This window comes from Phaenicophaeus curvirostris, chromosome 5, assembly GCF_032191515.1.
Source record: "Phaenicophaeus curvirostris isolate KB17595 chromosome 5, BPBGC_Pcur_1.0, whole genome shotgun sequence".
Lineage (NCBI taxonomy): Eukaryota > Metazoa > Chordata > Aves > Cuculiformes > Cuculidae > Phaenicophaeus > Phaenicophaeus curvirostris.
Genome location: NC_091396.1, coordinates 13,546,137 through 13,564,384, shown reverse-complemented (window position 1 = coordinate 13,564,384; position 18,248 = coordinate 13,546,137). Strand labels below are relative to the sequence as shown.

Genomic DNA, 18,248 nt, shown 5'->3' with positions numbered 1-18,248 from the left:
AGGGTTTTCTCTTCTTCTGTCTGTTTTGCAAATTGAAGCCCGTGGAAGCAATGGGAGTCAATGGAGTCACTCCAGCAGAGCCTTTGGCCTTTTCTTTTTCTGTAAAATGAAAGGAGGAAAGCAGGGAGAGGTTTTTTTAGCACTCCATTTTCTTTCTTTTTCTGAATCACGCACAGAGAACAGGTCTCAGCGCCTGAGTCAAACACGTTGTAATGCCCCAGCATCAAGCCCTGCTGCTCTTGTGACTATGTAAATGGAGTTTTGTGGAATGGGGAATCACAACAGAATTGAGAGCCTGGAAGCTGCCATGGCCTTACAAACTTACTATGGTCATCCCCACGCTGTGGGGTTTGTTTCCAGCTTTAAGTTAAAAAGAGGACCTTCTGTGTGCCAGTCTCAGGAATACTAGTGACTTCTTGCTGCCCTTGGCTATCCTGTTTTTAATTTAAGAAGCATGCAAGTACACTTAAACAACCTTAGTTTACTGGTGTAATTGTTATCAAAGCAGGTAAAGACATCAGGATCTGCATTGTCCTTGGGTTTTATTCTCATTGTGGCAGGCTACAATGGGATTTTGAGCATTTAGTTCTTGTCTGGGCACCAATGAACAGGAAATCGGTTTCCATGGGTGACAGGTGTAGGGGCTCCGTGTTTTCCAGGTGAGGGACGCAGCCCAGCACCAACATGCTGTGGGTCTCTCTCCCTTTTCTTCTTGGGCTGGGGCTATCAAATCCTACCTGCCTTTTACTGATCACTGCAGTTCTTCCTCCTGAGCATTAAGACTCCGTTGCTCGAGTGTAGTCAGTATTTCCCATGAACTGTACCTGGCTCGAAATTGGGTGAACACTGAGGAAAGAGGCAAGCAGATGTGGGGTAGGGGACAGAGATTTTTTCAGAGAGTAACTGATGACACATCACCATGGACAGGAGCCTTAAGGGCAAAACACAGTGCTTGTCAGTTCACATTTGTCTGGTCTTGGAGAAGAGGCATTTTCAGGCTCTGCATCATGATAGTTATAACAAGCTGAGTTGAGAGACTTCAATACACGCCCAGCTATGGGTATGGACACTGATGAGAAAGCTTATGGGTGCCTACTTGCATTCATTTCATATAAGTAGACACTTAGCTCATTCAAAAACACAGCTAGCACGATAAGCCTTTGAGAGTATGAAATACATATGAGGGCGTTCAGTCTCCAGTCAGGGTTATGCCATTTTTAATGGCCATATACTTACCCTGTCTGGTGCATTTATTCATTTTTGAGCACAACTAGATTCAATGATTTTCGTCATTTTTTTCACCTCCATTGACATTGTCTGACAAGACTCTTCAGGCTCAGACTGCTAAGGAAAAATAAACTTTAGTGCCAGATTTTGAGACATCAGCAGTGTTGATTCTCATCTTTATTCTGTTATTCCATTGCAAAGGAAATTTCAGCTCAGGACCCACAATGGAAAGAAAACAACTTCAGCTTTTTCCCCCCACCCCCTAACTTTTTTCCATCTTGTGATCTTAACCCAGCTGGTGAGGGAGAAAATTCCCATGTGAGGCATGTGGGTGGAGCCCAATTGTGTAAGCTCCATGCTTGCAAAGTGTTTGGCATGGATCCGCTTGCTCGCTTTGTTTTCCACAGCCCGACACAGAGGGAAACCACATTCAGCACATTAACAGCTGCCACCTGTTGCTCTGTGCTACTTCAGAGGAACCCCGAGGCTGGGGAATCACACTGTGCTCTGGCCCTTGATCTCCAGGGAAGTTTGAGGTACTAGGGATGCACATTTGTCCCCATGTTTTTCTTGCTTTTGCAGGACATGATGCAGATGGGTTTGGAGTCCAAATGGAGAAGAGCTCATTGAAGCTAGTTGAGCACTGCTTCCGTGCAGGTTACTAGGGTGAATTTTCAAGCTCCATTTGACGTGGCTGTCCTGAAGACAAACTCTTCTTGGTAGATTCAGTGTGGTCAGAAATTTTGCTGCCATGTACTGCTTTAAGATCTTCATGTCCTCATGCATAAGCACAAGGAAGAACAAGAGAATGCAAAGAGAAAGATCTCACTAACCGTATCAATGACATTTGTAGGACGTACGCCAGATTTCTCCCCTCCTCTGTGTAGCAGAGTACAAATCCATCTCCTTTCCTATGCACTTTCCTGTACATATGTAAAGGAAAAAAATCAAGTCTATTACTAATGCAGCTAATTCTGAGTATCTTGAAGCAATTGACACAAGTACATGAATTAACTCATCACTTCGTATCACTTGAGGCAAATGTGCTATTTGGAGTACCTCTTGGTAAGAATAAGCAATTTAAGATACATTAGTATTTGGAATATTCTGCTTCATTAAAACCACAGTCACCCCGAAATGTAAATGAATGGAGAGAAGACACTATCAACCTCTTGGCTGTACTAGACAAACTTAAAAATTCTCTATTGACAGCACATTGTAAAAAGGTTTTAATATAAATACAAGAGAGGCCTTAGGTTTCCAAAAGAGGGTTCTCTTAACTTGGGTTGAAGTTTCTCATATATTTCTTAATTTTGAAAACTAGAATGTGGACTGAAGAGGAGGAAGCAATTCCAGTGTATAAATGTTAAGCTTTTAATATCATTCCAGGGTAGATTTGCAAAACACTGTGTTCCATTCTGCTACCTGCATACCAAAACTCATTCTCATTTATAATGCCCACAGTGCCTGTGAGTATAGAAAAGCTGGATTTAAAAAAGAAAAAAAAAATAATAAAGACCTATCTTCTGCTTTAATTCAAAATTTCTAAATGGTTTGGGGCCACCTTGCCAGCCCAGGAATTTTAAGATCAAATGACTTGTTTTCTTTTTTGATATGGTGTTCTTTTATGTTAAGTACTATAAATAATATAAAAGCAGTGCTTTCAGATTTTAATTAGACTTGTGACACATCTATAGAGCACTAAACAAAATATATATTACAATAATCTGTTCAACACTTACAGTAACAGAAAAAGGAAACAATCTTGAAAAACTTCTGGAAAAAAAAAGAATGCTCTTTTCCTCCCTGTTTCAGTCACATTCAAGTGTCAAGAAGTTCCTCAACTTTAAAAAAATTTATTTTTGTCTGAGCGCTAAAGGTAGGGATGTTACAGGAGTCACAGGGATTTCTGAAAAACCTGCATTATTTCAACGTGGTGCCTAATTTAGTCTTAAGTCTTTTCCAAATGTTGAAATACACTTTCAGGGCCACAGACCTTACAATTCATACAAAACTGGAGTGTCTGCAGGTAATGGCTGTCGACTGAATGAGAGATCACTCTGTCTCACAACTGAAGAATGAATAGTTGGATCCTGGCAAACTCAGAGTACGACCTGCCTTTCACTCTTCACCAAAGGGCCAGTCCAACTTTCCCTGAAACCACTGAATTAAGTGAAACCACTGTCCAGCAAAGTAACTGATCAATGCCACAAAGTACAAAAGTGTGTCTGTGTTGACATCATGAAGAACATACTGTGTGACTGTTGCCACACAATATTCTTCTCTTGGAAGAAAAATGACTTCCTGTTTTACACTATTTACATGTGTGATTGGATAAGACCTTCGTGCCTGTTGAAACAGCAGCACAGTGCTGAGCTGAACTCACTGTTACACTGGCTGATAGGCTTGTGGACAGGTACGCCAAAAATAAAGTGTCCTGATTACGCACATTAAGATCATAAAATGTATTCCAAGGCTACTGTATGTCCATTGCATGGCTTAGATCAGGTTTAGATTGACTCTAAATTATCCAGAATATAGTTTCCATAACCAAACAAAGGCATTGGACTCCAGTGTATCAGGATTAGTGTTCTGCAGCGGTAGGGAAGATACTTTATAATTAAGCTCACACCCTCCAGCAGATCTCAGTTGGAGGTACCAGCAGTCTTTGGCAAAAAAATGGTTTGAAATCAGCCTAGCTTCCGGCTGAATGGCTCTGCTGGTGAGGAAGAAAAGCCTGTGTGTTTCTATGGCACCCACACAGCAAAATCTCACTTAGACTATCTGAAAATGTGGACCTAATACATCTTTATTTTCTTGCTTTTAATTTCTTTGCTTGATTTATGATTCTTTTAAAAAGAGGGAAAAAAGAGGCCTATTTACAAGAATGGTTGCAAAATTAACCATTACTTTTCTGCTCAAATGGATGTGATGGACACAGTGCAAGATGATGCTTAAATAATAGAGCAGAAGTCAGGTTAAATCTGAAATTCCTGTGCTTTTTGCTTTTGTAGCTTACCAGTCTGCATATAGATGCAATGGTGGGATAAACCCCCATGTCAGGAACAAGACCTGTGCTGGCCACATTGCAAGAACACAGTTGCAAAGACTTTCGGCCTAAAGTTGGAGGCAAGCTAAGTAGGATCTGCAACCTGACTCATAAGTATTCTGCATCAATGAAAGTCTAAGGCGTTTGAACACAGAAACAGTATTAAGGGTACTTCCCTCGTAGCTGAGTCTATCTGTGACAATGAGTCCTGAAACGGGATGTTTTTAAAATACTTCATGTTGCCATCTTCCTTTTTTTTCAATGTCTAATTGTTCAGGGAAGAACAGTGAATTCCTTTCAAGTTAAATGGGTTTAAGGGCAGATGGTTGTTTATTTCCCTGAAGCAACTCTGTACCTTGTGTCTCTGCATTAGGGTGAGACTGAGGTTTGTGTCAGGCAAATTCCACAATGTTATTTTTAAAATCGCTTCTACCGCTAGCTTATCCTAGCTGCTAGAAACGCCCTCCTTTCCCATTTCTGCATTGACATGCAATCTGGCCAGCAATAGTTCAAATTTGATAGTGCACACCTAGGTATAAATTTAGTCAACTGTTGGCAAAAAAATGGCTCATTACTGTGTCCCTGAGGTGAACCATTTCCACAAGGCTTTGCTTTGGTAAACCTGGGCCAGAGCCACCTGCTCCCCAGGCCACAGAGGAAGAAGGATTTCCTGGCTTGCACCCACTCCTTTTGCTACCATCGTTGCATTCCCACAGGTCTCAGATTTCCCCACTTGCAAACTGGCCCATAGCTCCAATCCTGAAGTCTGTACTGCTGCTAGAATTGTGCTGTCAGGAAAAGCTACTGGGCAAGAGGCCAGCTTCTGGCCAGGAAGGATGGCAAGGGGGACTGGAGCACGGCTGTCAGGGCCATCTCTGTGAGTAACACGGGCAGAAGAGCCACGTGTCCATGCTGTGTGGGGGATGAGGTATCACAGCACCTGGCTTTGGACTCTTTCCTCACCTACCATCATACTGCTATTTTTGGTACCAGGCACACTGTTGTGGCAAATTCCAAATTAAAATGTTCCTTCTGTGGCATTTTTGCAGTTTCTTGGCCACAAACCTATGCAGTCCGTTGGCCTGAAATGAGACTAATAAAGCAGTTCCTAGAGCTCTTATTTTAGACTCTCTCCAAACTCAAGTGGACCTTCTTACTTCATTGCTTCACACTCAGTTCAGATCTGAAAGAGATCTTGGCAGGTCTGAGAGCTATGAAACGTTTTAAAGTGATTAATAAGCCTGCACACTTACAACAAAGGATGACTCCTGCAGAACTCTGCCTACATTTCCTGTTAATGTCAGATAGCAATCCATCCAAATAAAGTAGATAACAAGTGGATTTTTTCATATGCATCCATAACAAAGTCTAAGCAACAGGAGTAACAACAAAGTGCTTAATACACAATATTTTCAGAACAAAACAGATTAAAAAACACTCTGAAAGAAAACAACCTATTCATAAGTCCTCTGTCCAGGTCTCCAAATCACACTTTTATGTGTCTAAATACACAAAACATTAAACTCTCTTTTCATTTTCCCGTAAACTCTTCAGCTGCCTCGGTGACACATACTCTTCCTACTTACTCTCATACTGGAGAGCCCATCTTCTGTGCATCTCAGTGTAGCTGACACACCAGACCGTGCTTCTTCGGGCAATCTCCTGGGGCTCTGAGTATCAAAGCCAAATTTCACAGTCACCTCTAGTGTGCAACCCCTGCCTTCCTGGAGGTGACCACATGCCATCCTGTGGTCCAGCTGAGTACGTGGGGGATATCACTGCTGCTGCCCAGGCACAGGAGGAGGATTCTGTTTTCTCACAGATGGCCTGTGTTTGCTCTGTGCAGCCAAGGGACATGTACCACTAAATGGCAGGCTGTTTGGCTGCAGGCTTGCAGTCTGGTTCAACCTAATTGGGCTGGGTACTGCCGTGCACGTGTAGGCGGTTCCCAAGGATCACAACTGTGGTCCTCAGAAGCAGACCAGATATCCACTGCTCTGACCAACTACAGTTGTATTGACATGTTGCCTTCTCTACTTTTATGTTGTCAGCATCTTTAAATAGAAAGCCCACTGTTGCTTTCTATACAGCCTGTGTAGTTTATAATTTTTTTTCTTTTTCTAATGCAAAGGTGAGGCATCAATTTACTCCTTTTCTCATCTGTGTCATTTCCAGCAACACAGCATCAAGAAAGTCTCTAGCCACTTGGTAATGCTAGTTGCAAAGCCCTCTTGTTTCCTTAGAGCAGAAAGCTGTCTGTGCTCACACTGGAAAAGACCATATGCTAAGAAATCCACTGTTGCTTTTGTGCCCCATATAGTGTTTCTCTTTCTTCCCTTGGGAAGAGCAGTCACAACGAGTCCTCTTATTTTGTGTTAAGAAGTGGAAGTGCTTACTGTGGTAGTACCACTGCCTTACCCAAACAGGCCAAGAGACAAAGAACTCTGAGTGAGTCCAACTACTGTGGTTGAAACACAATTATAAAAATAGCTATCTCTATTTATTTGTACATACATTTTTCATCCTTGTATTCTCTTCCCCTCTGGTAACCTGATATTCCTGGAAGTCTCTGTCTTTGTTGCATTTTGGCTTCACTTCCTGTCAAATTATTTCTTTTTATTTAGTTTTGCCTGTCAAAAAACATGAGCTAATTCTCTTTGTGATGATTTGTCACTGCTTCCTAGCCTCCAGTGACAGGATGCAGCAACCGCATGCCTGCAAAGCCTGTGCCATGACAATTACCTGGGCACCTTTACATACACATGAGCAGAGAAGACAGACCCAGATCAAAATGCCTTGACCAGCTTAGCTTTGTTCTCAGACGCTGCCAAACAAGAAACCTCTGCACACAAACATGGCCCTTTTATATCTTTTGTCTCTGGGTTGCAAAATGTTCAATGTGTAGGGTCTAACACAATGGACAATATCATTTATCTGAATCTGTCCCTCACCAATTCTAAAATGCCCCCTAGGGGAACTTACGTAGGGATTTGGAAGGGATAACACAACATTCTGCTATAAGTGTTCTGAAATAATTTCTTATTCTGTGAATTGACTTCATACTACCTGACTACAGGCAGCGGCAAAGGAACTCTCTGTAATAGTATGGTATTTATTTTTTTGTCATTTTTACTGCTGTGATGCTGGGTGTTATTATTTATCTGACTTATCACTCAATGTGCAGAGCTACAATAGCTCCATGCCACCTTGTAGCACAAAGTCCTTGTCTGGCTAGTCTGATGGTTGTCCGAAAAGTCATTACTTGCACTGGTAGTGGTGAAATGCAGATCCTGGGTAAACAGATACCTCTTTCATCTCCCCTGAAGAAATGAGTGAGTGAGAATTGGTGTTACGCAAGACTTTGTGTTGATGCTGTTCAAAGTGCTGAGTTTACCCTTAATGTTATACCAAGGGAACACATGTGGTGACCAATGCTTGATTTCCTTCACAAAGCTCATTTTCACTCAGTGGTGGTGAGTTTCAGAAGGGTGATAATAATAGATATCATTGCTTAAGTTCTCCCTCACATGTTATCCACTGTCCCATGAAAATAAAGTGATTAATTCCTCTAACAGCTTTTCTGGTACTCTGGAAACATTGACCTTGAGTGGCAGATACTGCATATTTACCTATAGGAGCAGAAGTCCATAATAGTTCTCCTTTAACAGTAAAAATTTGGGATAATACATCAATTAAAGAACTGGAAGAATGTCTGTAAGGAAATAAGACTATTGACAGAAACAAAGCTCCTGGCAGGGATTTGGAAATTCCACAGGACCAGGGATGAACAGGAAGGTTATGTTTACCTGTGAGCTGGAGGTTGCATGCTTGGAGAAACAGAATTGGAGCTGGAGGCTTTGGAGGAAGACTTGACTGAGGCTGCAGGTGTAGGTTACACAACCTGAATAAGGAGAAAGCAGATGGTTCATGTTACCTGTCAAAATAAGGTAATACTCCTCTTTGGGAGATTTTAGCTGAGATGCTTCCAACTATGAAACCTTCTTTAAAACAAACATAGATACCAAGGATTCAAAAGGGGTGAAGGTAATACCTGCAAGTGGCAGTTTGTCAGGAGAGCACCATGCTCTATGGCAAAAAGCCCAATAGAGAAGATAGCAATGGCCAAGGCAGGTGCATCCTCCTGTCTAAGGGGGTCAAAGTAGCATCTTGTTCCTCCTCAGAAATGGTAGCAGCCACAGAGGCAATAGTGCTGGGTTAAGGCACTGTTATCACTCATACTCTACCACTTCCATGTAAGAAACAGCAGCTGCCCAACCCCCTGCCCCTGACGCATGCCTGTGCAGCACCTCACAGGGTGCACAGTGTCAGTAGGAAATTGAAGTAATGAGGCTTAATTAAACAGCTCCCCATACAGTCATGGATGAACTTGTCCCAGCAAGAGTACCTAGATCCAGTGGCTCAGCAGGTTGGTTATGTGAAGTGCAGCTGGTTCAAAGCCATTTGTAGAATACCGAATATTCCTCCTCCCTGTGGGACACACTTGCCCTTTTGAGTACCACAGACACAGGGTGTAGCCAGGGAGGCCACAAAGACAGACGATTTTAATACCACGCCTTCCATTTTTATACATGCCTGTTTACCAAGTAGTAAGAATAGACAAAGGAAGAAAAGGTCACCATCTTTATAAAAATCAAGAAGGCTTTGGCTGACATAAGACTGGCTTACTTCTGCAGTGAAATTTGGGCATTGTTTAGCTTTGCTTTCATTAGTGGATATGTAGGACAACACTCACCTTTATTTAGAGTGTCAGCACAAAATTTTATGTATTTTCTTCTTCCCAAGTGAGTCTTCAGTATGGGATTTACGTGGTGGCTAGAATTTTTGCAACCTTTTCCCAGAAGTATATTTCTGCAGAAATATACAGATCTGAAAAGATAAAGCATCTATTCCCATTAAGAGTACTCAGGGAGAAAAAAAAATCAGTCTTATTTAAATTTGTATCATTACCTTCTGTATTTTTTTTTCCACCAGGACTTTTTTCTTCAGCTGCTTTTCAGCTGCTCCTGAACTTCCAGACATGATGGAAATGGGAAGTCAGCCTCTGATGTCTCTGAAGTTTGGCCTCAGAAACTGTACTTCTGTGCTTCAGGGAAGCAATGCTGCTTACAATAGATTTCACACTTCTTGCAACATGTGAGTCACTTAGTCAACTTTTGCTATAACAGCAAATAAAGTTTGCAGAACTACATGTATATAAGCCTGTTTTCAGTAACTGGAGGATCAACACTTGTTCATTGCAGAACACCACTCAGCTGGCAGCAGCATGGCAAAGTGACCGGGATACACAGAGGTGGGGAACTTTTGGCATGGGTTTGGGCAGGAGGTGGCCCCCTTGCAAGGTGGCATTCAAAGGAGGAGATGAGAATTCCAATTAATTCAGGGATCTCAGGTATTCTGGGAAAGGTTTATACTGACTGACAGCAAGACAATACTTGCATAATTGCCCAAACATGTAGCCTTTGAATAATAACAATATTGCTATTCTTCAAGATACATTTTATTTTCAGACCTGACCTGATAACAGTAGAAGCAAAACACTCAATTTCACAGTTACATCAAAACAAAAATAATTACAGAATGCATGCAGAAATTAAAATCTATTACAGGCAATTTGTGCTAAGAAACTAAACATCCCCTAAAGCAAGACAACTTCAACAATTTCAGTTTGGTTTTGTTACAATTGGTTCTCCTCTCTCTGTATCACCATTCAGGCCTGAGAGCTCTTCTTCACGTCTGCTGTAATCCCATTCTTTTGCTGTCTTCCATCATGCTAGAGATATTCTAGGTCCTAGACAATGTGCATATTCAATTCACATGATTAAAACGTAACTACAATCATCTTTTTCATTTTCCTTATGACAGAAAATATATATTGAATCCTAACAAACTTTATGGGTGTATTTCTCAATTTGAGTCTTATGCAGTATCCACAGGATATGAATGGGATAGTTTCCCATGAATCCAAAAACATTGATACAAATCATATAGCAAAAATGAGCACTTTTAAAAAAACTCTTGTAAAAATTACAAGAATGCAAGAATCTCCTTGACTGTAGACATGCAATCCCAGAATCACTGAGGAACCTACTCGTCAGCTTTTGGCCTTCCTAATCACACCACTTAAAGAAAAAGAATCTTCTTTTCTCCTTCCTAATTAGGTTTGAACTGTCGAGAAAATCATAACTACAACTTATCTTTCCATGCACATCCCCTCCAAAAAGAGCAACAGAGCAAATGACCCAGTAAACCATTGTTAAGCCCGGTTAAGCCATTTGGGGGATCACCTTCAAAGGCTCCTGCGATTTCTTTTTTTTGTTGTTCATCCTTGAGGTCTGTAGAATTTTTGCCACTGGTGCCAGAAGGCAAGAGGACCTGGGTCAGCCTATCCCTTCTGGTACTCTGACGGACCCTATTTGGTCATGGTTCATAAGAAAATATTTCTGGAAGGATAACAGAGTATTTGTTCTAATGCTGTAACTGGGGAAATAAACCTGGGTATCAATGGACTGTGTCTGTCTTCTTTCCTGAGAGCAGTTAGAACACCATGATAGCATTACCACAACCTGACAGAATTGGAGAGAGTGGCGCCAAGATATCCACCTGCCAATGGAGAAGAGTCTGACAGTGAGTTGGAGCTGAAGGGAGTGGGATAGAGAACATTTGCCCCAAGTGCTGAGCAATCAGGGGAGACTACTCCTGTAATTTGTGTCTCTGCATAGTGACCTCCTTGGCTACATGCAGTTCTCACTGATACTAGGGTGGCCCCAGTTGACAGGCTTCCACTACGGTGATCAAAGATGGAATTTACACTCACTCTTTTCCTATAAGCAACTACAGATCACAGAATCATCAAAAAATTAAGGTTGGAAAAGACCTCTAACATCATCCTGCCCATCTGTCAGTCCAACACCACCATGCCCACTAAACCATGTCAATAAGTACCACATCTACACATTTTTTGAACACTTTCAGGGATGGTGACTCCACCACTTCCTTGGGCAACCTGTTCCAATGCTTCACCACTCTTTCAGTTAAGAAATTTTTCCTAATATCCAATCTAAGCAGCCCCTGGTGCAACCTCCTTTCAGGTAGGTGTAGAGATCAATAATGTCTCCCCTCGCCTTCCTCTTCTCCAGGCTAAATATTCTCGGCTGCTTCTCATAAGACTTGTGCTTTAAACCCTTCACCAGCTTCATTTCCCTTCTCTGGACATGTTCTAGAAGCTCAATGTCCTTCTTGTAGCCAGGGGCCCAAAACTGAACCCAGTGTTCCAGGTATGACCTCACCAATGCTGAATACAGGGACAAAATTACTGCCCTACTTCTACTGGCCACAACATTTCTAATACAAGCCAGGATGCTGTTGGCTTTCTTGTCCACTTGGGCACACTGCTGGCTCACATTCAACTAGCTGTTGATAAGCACCCCAGGTCCTTTTCCACCAGGTAGCTTTTCAGCCACACTTCCACAGGACTGCATGGCTGAGGGACAGTCTGCAGGTACTACTTGTGTCATCAACACCATCAAGGAAGAAAAAGTTGCTGATCTGACCTGGTGCTCAGTATGAAGTACACTGTCAGTGTGCCTGACTTGGTTGCACTCCCAATCATCTAGATGGAAATGAGGGGCAGAAAGAAAGCACTTGACAATGAATTTTAGCATTTCTTTCCTCTTCTCTGCATCCTCCACCCCCTGCTATCTTCATGTCATAGCTTTGCTGTCAAACGCTGAAGGGACAAAAACAATTCTGGTGCAAGTCTAAAAAGGCATTTTTGGTAATGAGTTTTGGTACCAAATTCCCAGTCCGTGCTTTTCCAAGTGGCTTGTTTTTATCACATACGCAATAACCTACAAGTATGCTACAGTTTCTCTCCTAACAGGCTGGATATTTAAATGTACAACCATTTACACTTTCAAGAATTCAAATCTGCAGTTTCAAAATGGAACTATGCCAATCACATAGGCCATCTGGTGGAATTCGTTGTTAGGAAGTCATAAATAAGGATGACATGGGGTCATTTAATGAAAAGGCACTGATATTTCATCCATGGTTTATCACTACCCTCTGGTCCAAACTGAAGCAAACTTATAGTCTCAGCTTAGTTTTCAGTGGACAAACTGTCTCTGTCACAATATCCCTCCCCCTCTTGTAAAGAATCCATAAACTGCAGAAAGGATTTTATGGACTCAGTTCTGTGACCCATACCCTAGCGGCATCCTTACTGAGTTCAACAGCACATTTCTCACATCTGGAAATGCACTACAGAAATTAGTTCTATACAAACGTAATGGTGAAGGAGGAAACATGCATAAGATTCAACGCTGAGTTAAAGAATTTTCATAGTAAAAGCAAGAGTAGGATGCAGGGCCTTTGCACACTAAGCCTCTGCAGGACTACTCTGCTCATACACATGTGCACACAGTCTCTGTTTTCAATTGCCTCTTGGCATAAAGAGTAGGTTTGATTTACAAAAACGATCAGAACTGATATGAGGATCTCACTCATTTCTTTCTCCCAGGAAATATGCTCTCTTCTGGTCTCCTCAGAGGGATATGCCTTTGCAAGCAGGGTCAGCACTGCCAGGGGAGCGGAGTAATATCATTTGAAGATTTATGATCATGGTTTCAAGAATATTCTTGGTTGGGCACTAGCGTTGATCTATTTGTGTATGTGTCTGAGGAAGACAGGGTCTCAGAACAAGTAAAAAGCAGATTCAAGGAAGATAATAATCTCTTCTCTCTCATTAGTGGATAGAACAAGAAATGGGCTTACCTGCAGCGAGAGATGTTAAGGAACACTAAGCATACAGAAGCATTGAGAAAGACTGCCTGAGGAGGCATGGGGTCCCAGTTGGTAGAGATGCTTGAAAGGAAACTGTTCTTGGGGAGATGCAGATATGGTTAGGGAGAGAATAAATAACCTCTGGATAGACATTCCAGCCCTGTGACTGACAAAACTATTTTACTCCCTTCCACCAATGTGCTGGTTTTTGCGATCTTCCAGCCTGCTCCATTGAGAGCAGTGACAAGATATCTCAGTTATTCCTATCTCATCTCATGTGAGAGTACGCCAAAAGCAGCAAGGAAAACAGACAGGAAAACGTAGCCTCAGAGCATGAAACATGGAAAATAAGGATATACTGATGACATCTGAGCCATCCCTCAGTCTCCAGGTGAAATACTGGAGCTTGGCAGGCATGTAAACAGAACCTGCTCCTGGGTGTGCAGGTGTGTCTGCCTGACACCAGAACAGCTGGTAGCACAACCAGGCTGTGGGTCATCCAGATAATTCAGTGGTCTCAACCTTTGTGAGCAATTATTCAGCAACATCCAATAATAAAACCCAAATATGCTGCAGGTAACATGGAGAACAGCTGACAGAGTCCATAAGCAAAGACACCACACAAAAAAACCTAACACAACAGGCTGCCATTAAAATGAAGCAGACTCCACGTGAACTGATGGCTGCTGGAGTCACATTTGTGCAGCTAGAACTTTTCTTGTTAAGTATCCTTTTAAAGAAGCTGAAAATACCCACTAACTCTGAGAAGAAACATATCATTTTAAAGCAGAATAGGCCTGAAAGACTTTTTAACACTTGTTCGTTGATTATATTAATGCCAGAATATATTAAAGAAGTGCAATATAAATTTGATTTTAATTGTTTTGTACACACGCCAGTGAAAAGGAACTGATTGGATACAGTTCACAGGCAATATGTTAATACGCTATTTTCATATGATGATAGCTTTGCATAATCATTCTTTTTCCAAGATTTAGAAGAACCTGTTGTTAACCAAAGCACAGGAGAGAGGAAGAATACAATTTACATAAAATCGGCTACCCTACACATTAATTAGTAATGTGGCTGAGCGGAAGGTGTGTTCACTTAGTAGAAAGTACACTTTATAATTTATACACCAGCTGTTTCAGGGCTTTCTAGTCCATTTTCCTCCCTGCCTGCCTCTAATGAAATCGTGTTACTGGAGAATTGACTGGGGTGAATTGAGATTTTAATCCCATTGACGCTTCTCTATGGAAAGGCACACTGGTGGGAACTTTTAATGGAAGGTCTGTAATCAGAAGACACTTGTATTCAGTCCCCTACTATAATGACTCTCATCAAATGTTAAAGCCCAGGCAGTGTGCAGAAGGCTAGAATTTCAAGGTTTTTGACCAACCCCATTTGAGGCATTCCTCTGGGAGTGTGTGATTACTCAAGTTTAGCAGTTTATTGCCTCATCTTTCAATATCCAGTGAAGCACAAAATTCTCATCTAGGTTGCTCTTTTTACTTAAAGCACAGGCCAAAATAGACTGCAGAGCTACTAGCACTGTCATTGAGGTTAATTCGTGCTTCTCAGTTAACAGGAGATCAATGGAAAAGCTTTAAAATATTAGAATACAAATGCTGCTTAGTCTCTAAAAATGCTCACCAGCTTTTGTAAAAATTCTCGTTCACATCACATTTTTCCAATGCATGCACACACACACTCACATTTATTTATTTATTACCAAGTTCTCCTTTAAGGCTAAGAGTAACATTAATTGAGAGGTGGTGCTGTTCTGCAAAGAAGGATGTAAACATGTATTAAAATCCAGCAGAGCGAACTGTTTTCCTATTCCCCAAACTTTGCAGTCAAGAAAAGTACAGTCATTAAAAGAGAGGTGGTCAAAAAGCAAGCTGAATTGGGAGTTAATAGGACTCATTATGTCGGCTGCATGTTAGTAATGTCTCCTTCTCTACCAGAAAAACAAGCAGAAATAGACACAGAAAAGCAAAATCCACTTAAACAAATGCCTGTTAAAATCCCTGTGAGAAGAATGCATTTGCTCTGAACAGACACAAACACATCTATTAATACAGTGGAAGGCACTTAAACAAATACATGTTAAAAAAATAAACTGAGAAAATGAAGGAACTTCTGACAAAAGATGTCAAATGCTGTTAAAAGGAATAAATCTATTTAAAAGACAACATACTTTTCAAATGCAGTAAGTCAAAATAGAAGGAATAATAGGAAGAATGCCTCTGAAGAATTAATGTTAAATAAAAATGTCTTCTCTTTCCTTTCCTTCTCCTTTTCCCTCCTCCCCAAAAAAGGAATCAAGATGAGAGTTTCTTTAATAAGCATTTCTCTGGCAATTTAATGAATACATTTGAATGACTTTCCTTATTCTCTGTTCCTTTCTTATTGAATTGGTCAGACAAAGGTCTAATTTGGGAGTGTTTTTACTTGAAGGAGCTCTTTCTTTCTGACACTTCTTTCGGGCCAGCATGGGTTCAGGATTTTCTACTCCTCATGCAATTCACTCCCTCTGCTCCCTTTCTTATTTTACTTATTTCAAAAAATGTTAGGATCCACTTGTCATTAGAGGTTTTCTTTTTTATGGTTTCCAATCTGAATAAGCACCTACATTCTCACATTCCCTGCAGAATTCATAGTAGTTATTGTGTATGTACTATAATTCATACAGGAAGGATTACAATGTAGCTTTTCATTGGGTTATGTTTGTGTGCATTTTTCAGGGCTTATTTCATGGGGATACATATATTTTTTTCTGTGTACCTGAGTGACTTTCAGGGTGTCTTCCTTTGGACTTCTCCTACTCAGCTTTGGTGGGCTTATTTGAGAGCTCTAAGTGTTCAAATTTGAAGAGAACATCCAGACTTCAGATTTCTTTATAGTTTCTGTAAGACCCTAGTTTTCCCAAGCACTCTCCTGCTTTCTTTTACCAGCCTCCTGTCCATTTCTTGCATGGTTTTCTCACTCTCCCACATGGTAAGTCAATCTCTGTTCCCAACAAGCTTTGTGCTGGTGTCTCTCAGAAGTACCAATCAGTACATCAATGATCTGCATGCTTTACATGCATCCATTAATTTATTTCCTCAGCACCTATATTCGGCATGCAATATTACATCAGTCTGGCAGTGAGAGAGCTGAAACAGAGACAAAGTAACTGAGTCATGCAAGGACACTCAGAAAATCTGCCCTAGAGCCAGAAATCTCATCCAGACTCCCACTTCTTAAACCCAGTTATTACTGAATATGTTCCATGCAGTCCTAATTCACCAAAAAGAGTAAGATGTGAATTCAGACATTTTGAAGTCATGCCTAACTGCATAATACTAACATCTTACTATTTGAGCTATGTTTTCCAGCTCTCTGGAAGTAAACAGCTTAGTAATTAATAAATAAGGCCATTAAAAGCTGGTTAAATTTCAGCAAATGTGACAGATTCTTTCTATAAAGGGCAAGGAGGCTCCTGAGCACAAACTAGCACCCCACTCACTCCATACTCACCTTTCTTATTGGTCCTGACCTAGCTATGAACTCTCTATTTTGAAGAGGATGCACCAAAGAAAATGTGGAAACTGTTGAGAGATTAGAGTTAGTCCAAGGGGAAAGAAAAAGGTGCATCAACACAATAAAACAACTGGCCAGGCTGTAGCATTGCTGGAAAGGACTGAAAGGTGCCCTAGACCATGAATGGGTGGATCAAGGATCCATCCATGATCAAGGCATGAGTAGTGCTCTTACCAAAACTAAAGACAGAGTACTTTATAATCTCTGATTTGTCACGTAGAAAAGGAAGCGCAGAGAAAGAAAATACCTAAGTCAAAAGCCCAAGTACAGAAAGTACACTTGATCTTTCAGACCTCCCAGTACCATCTTTCTAGAATGCTTATGAGTGCCTTTTCGCCCTTAAGTATTCGAATACCTACGTTGGTTAGGGGTATTTGGTATCACTAGACTCAAAACTACAGAAAGAGTAAGGAATTTGTTTTCTGATTAGAATACAAATAAAGGTATCCACTGATTCCAGTATTTCTGTAGTGCCTTCTAAGTTAGTCAGTCAGTCACAGACTAATCTGACCCTTATTCTAAAAGTTCAAAAGCTGTGGATATCAATAATTTGTTTGGAAAATAAGACAACCTCAAATTTTTGTTTTGACCTACTTAGGTTTTCTTCATTCTGATTTCTCCAGGTGGTTACTTTTTGAAAAAGGGGAGTGTGGTAAATCGACCTTGCAGTAAAGAGAGCAAAACTCTAAATACGGTGCAGACTGAAGATATAAAGAAGTACTCACATGACAAAAATGTGTCTGTCTTTGAAGCCAGTTCTTCTGACTGCTACTAAGGCATATCTGCCCATGTACTATTCGAGTTGTGAAATACAGCAATGAGGGTCATAGGAATAACAAGACCTTCTACTTCTAACAAAAAGATTGCTGTTTATAGCAGGGAAGCTCTCTTAAATACATTTGCACAGCACTTAGCACAATGAGACCCGGTCTTCAGTAATATGACAGTAATAACTGTCAATAACACTGTTTATGAACATTTTCTCTTTTCAACAACATAAGGGCGCTTTGCTAATACACAAAGGCTATAAACTTGAACTATTGCACTATTTCTAAGGGCAGAAGTGAGACCAGAGATCAGGCAGATGAAGCGTGTCTTTTTTGATTTATTTGCTTACTGCCACCACCTTCTTTCTGCATTGAAACCATAAGGAGGTAATGATCAGTGCTTAACTCAAATGTAAATAAGTATAACACCTTCTGGAGGCCAAAGCAATAATCTCATTCAGACAGATATAAAAATTGATGTGACTGGGAAGTATAAGCCATCTACACTTCCTATATAAGGTAATTTAACAGGAAACATACAACCTTTGTTCTGTGAAAAATCAACATAAGGATGACTAGACAAAAACACAAGACTTCTGTGGTAGGAAACAATCCCACATGAAGCCAAAGGAGTAGACTAGCCAGCCTAATATGGCATAGGTCTTTCCCCTCCACAGACTAAAGCTATGTAGTCCATGGCTTTCATGAATTTCTTGCCCTCTGTTAACCTCTAATAGCTTAACACATCATATGTTTTCTCCTCAGGACAGACTGCCTTTCACAACATGGTCCTAAGGAAAAAGAAAAAAAGAACAACC

The 18,248-nt window shown here is 40.9% G+C and overlaps 1 protein-coding gene across 1 annotated transcript in view; it reads right to left on the bottom strand.

Annotated features, from left to right (window-relative positions):
* The window catches only part of LMO1 (LIM domain only 1), an 89,665-nt gene extending 76,501 nt beyond the window's left edge, over window positions 1–13,164 (bottom strand). The window contains exons 1-2 of the mRNA XM_069857614.1: window positions 13,070–13,164; window positions 8,083–8,177 (exon numbers count right to left, since the gene is read on the bottom strand). Coding sequence (XP_069713715.1) covers window positions 8,083–8,177; window positions 13,070–13,137 — 163 coding nt within the window. The 5' untranslated portion in view covers window positions 13,138–13,164. The remainder of the gene's footprint in view (window positions 1–8,082; window positions 8,178–13,069) is intronic.
* Between the last annotated feature and the right edge of the window lie 5,084 nt (window positions 13,165–18,248).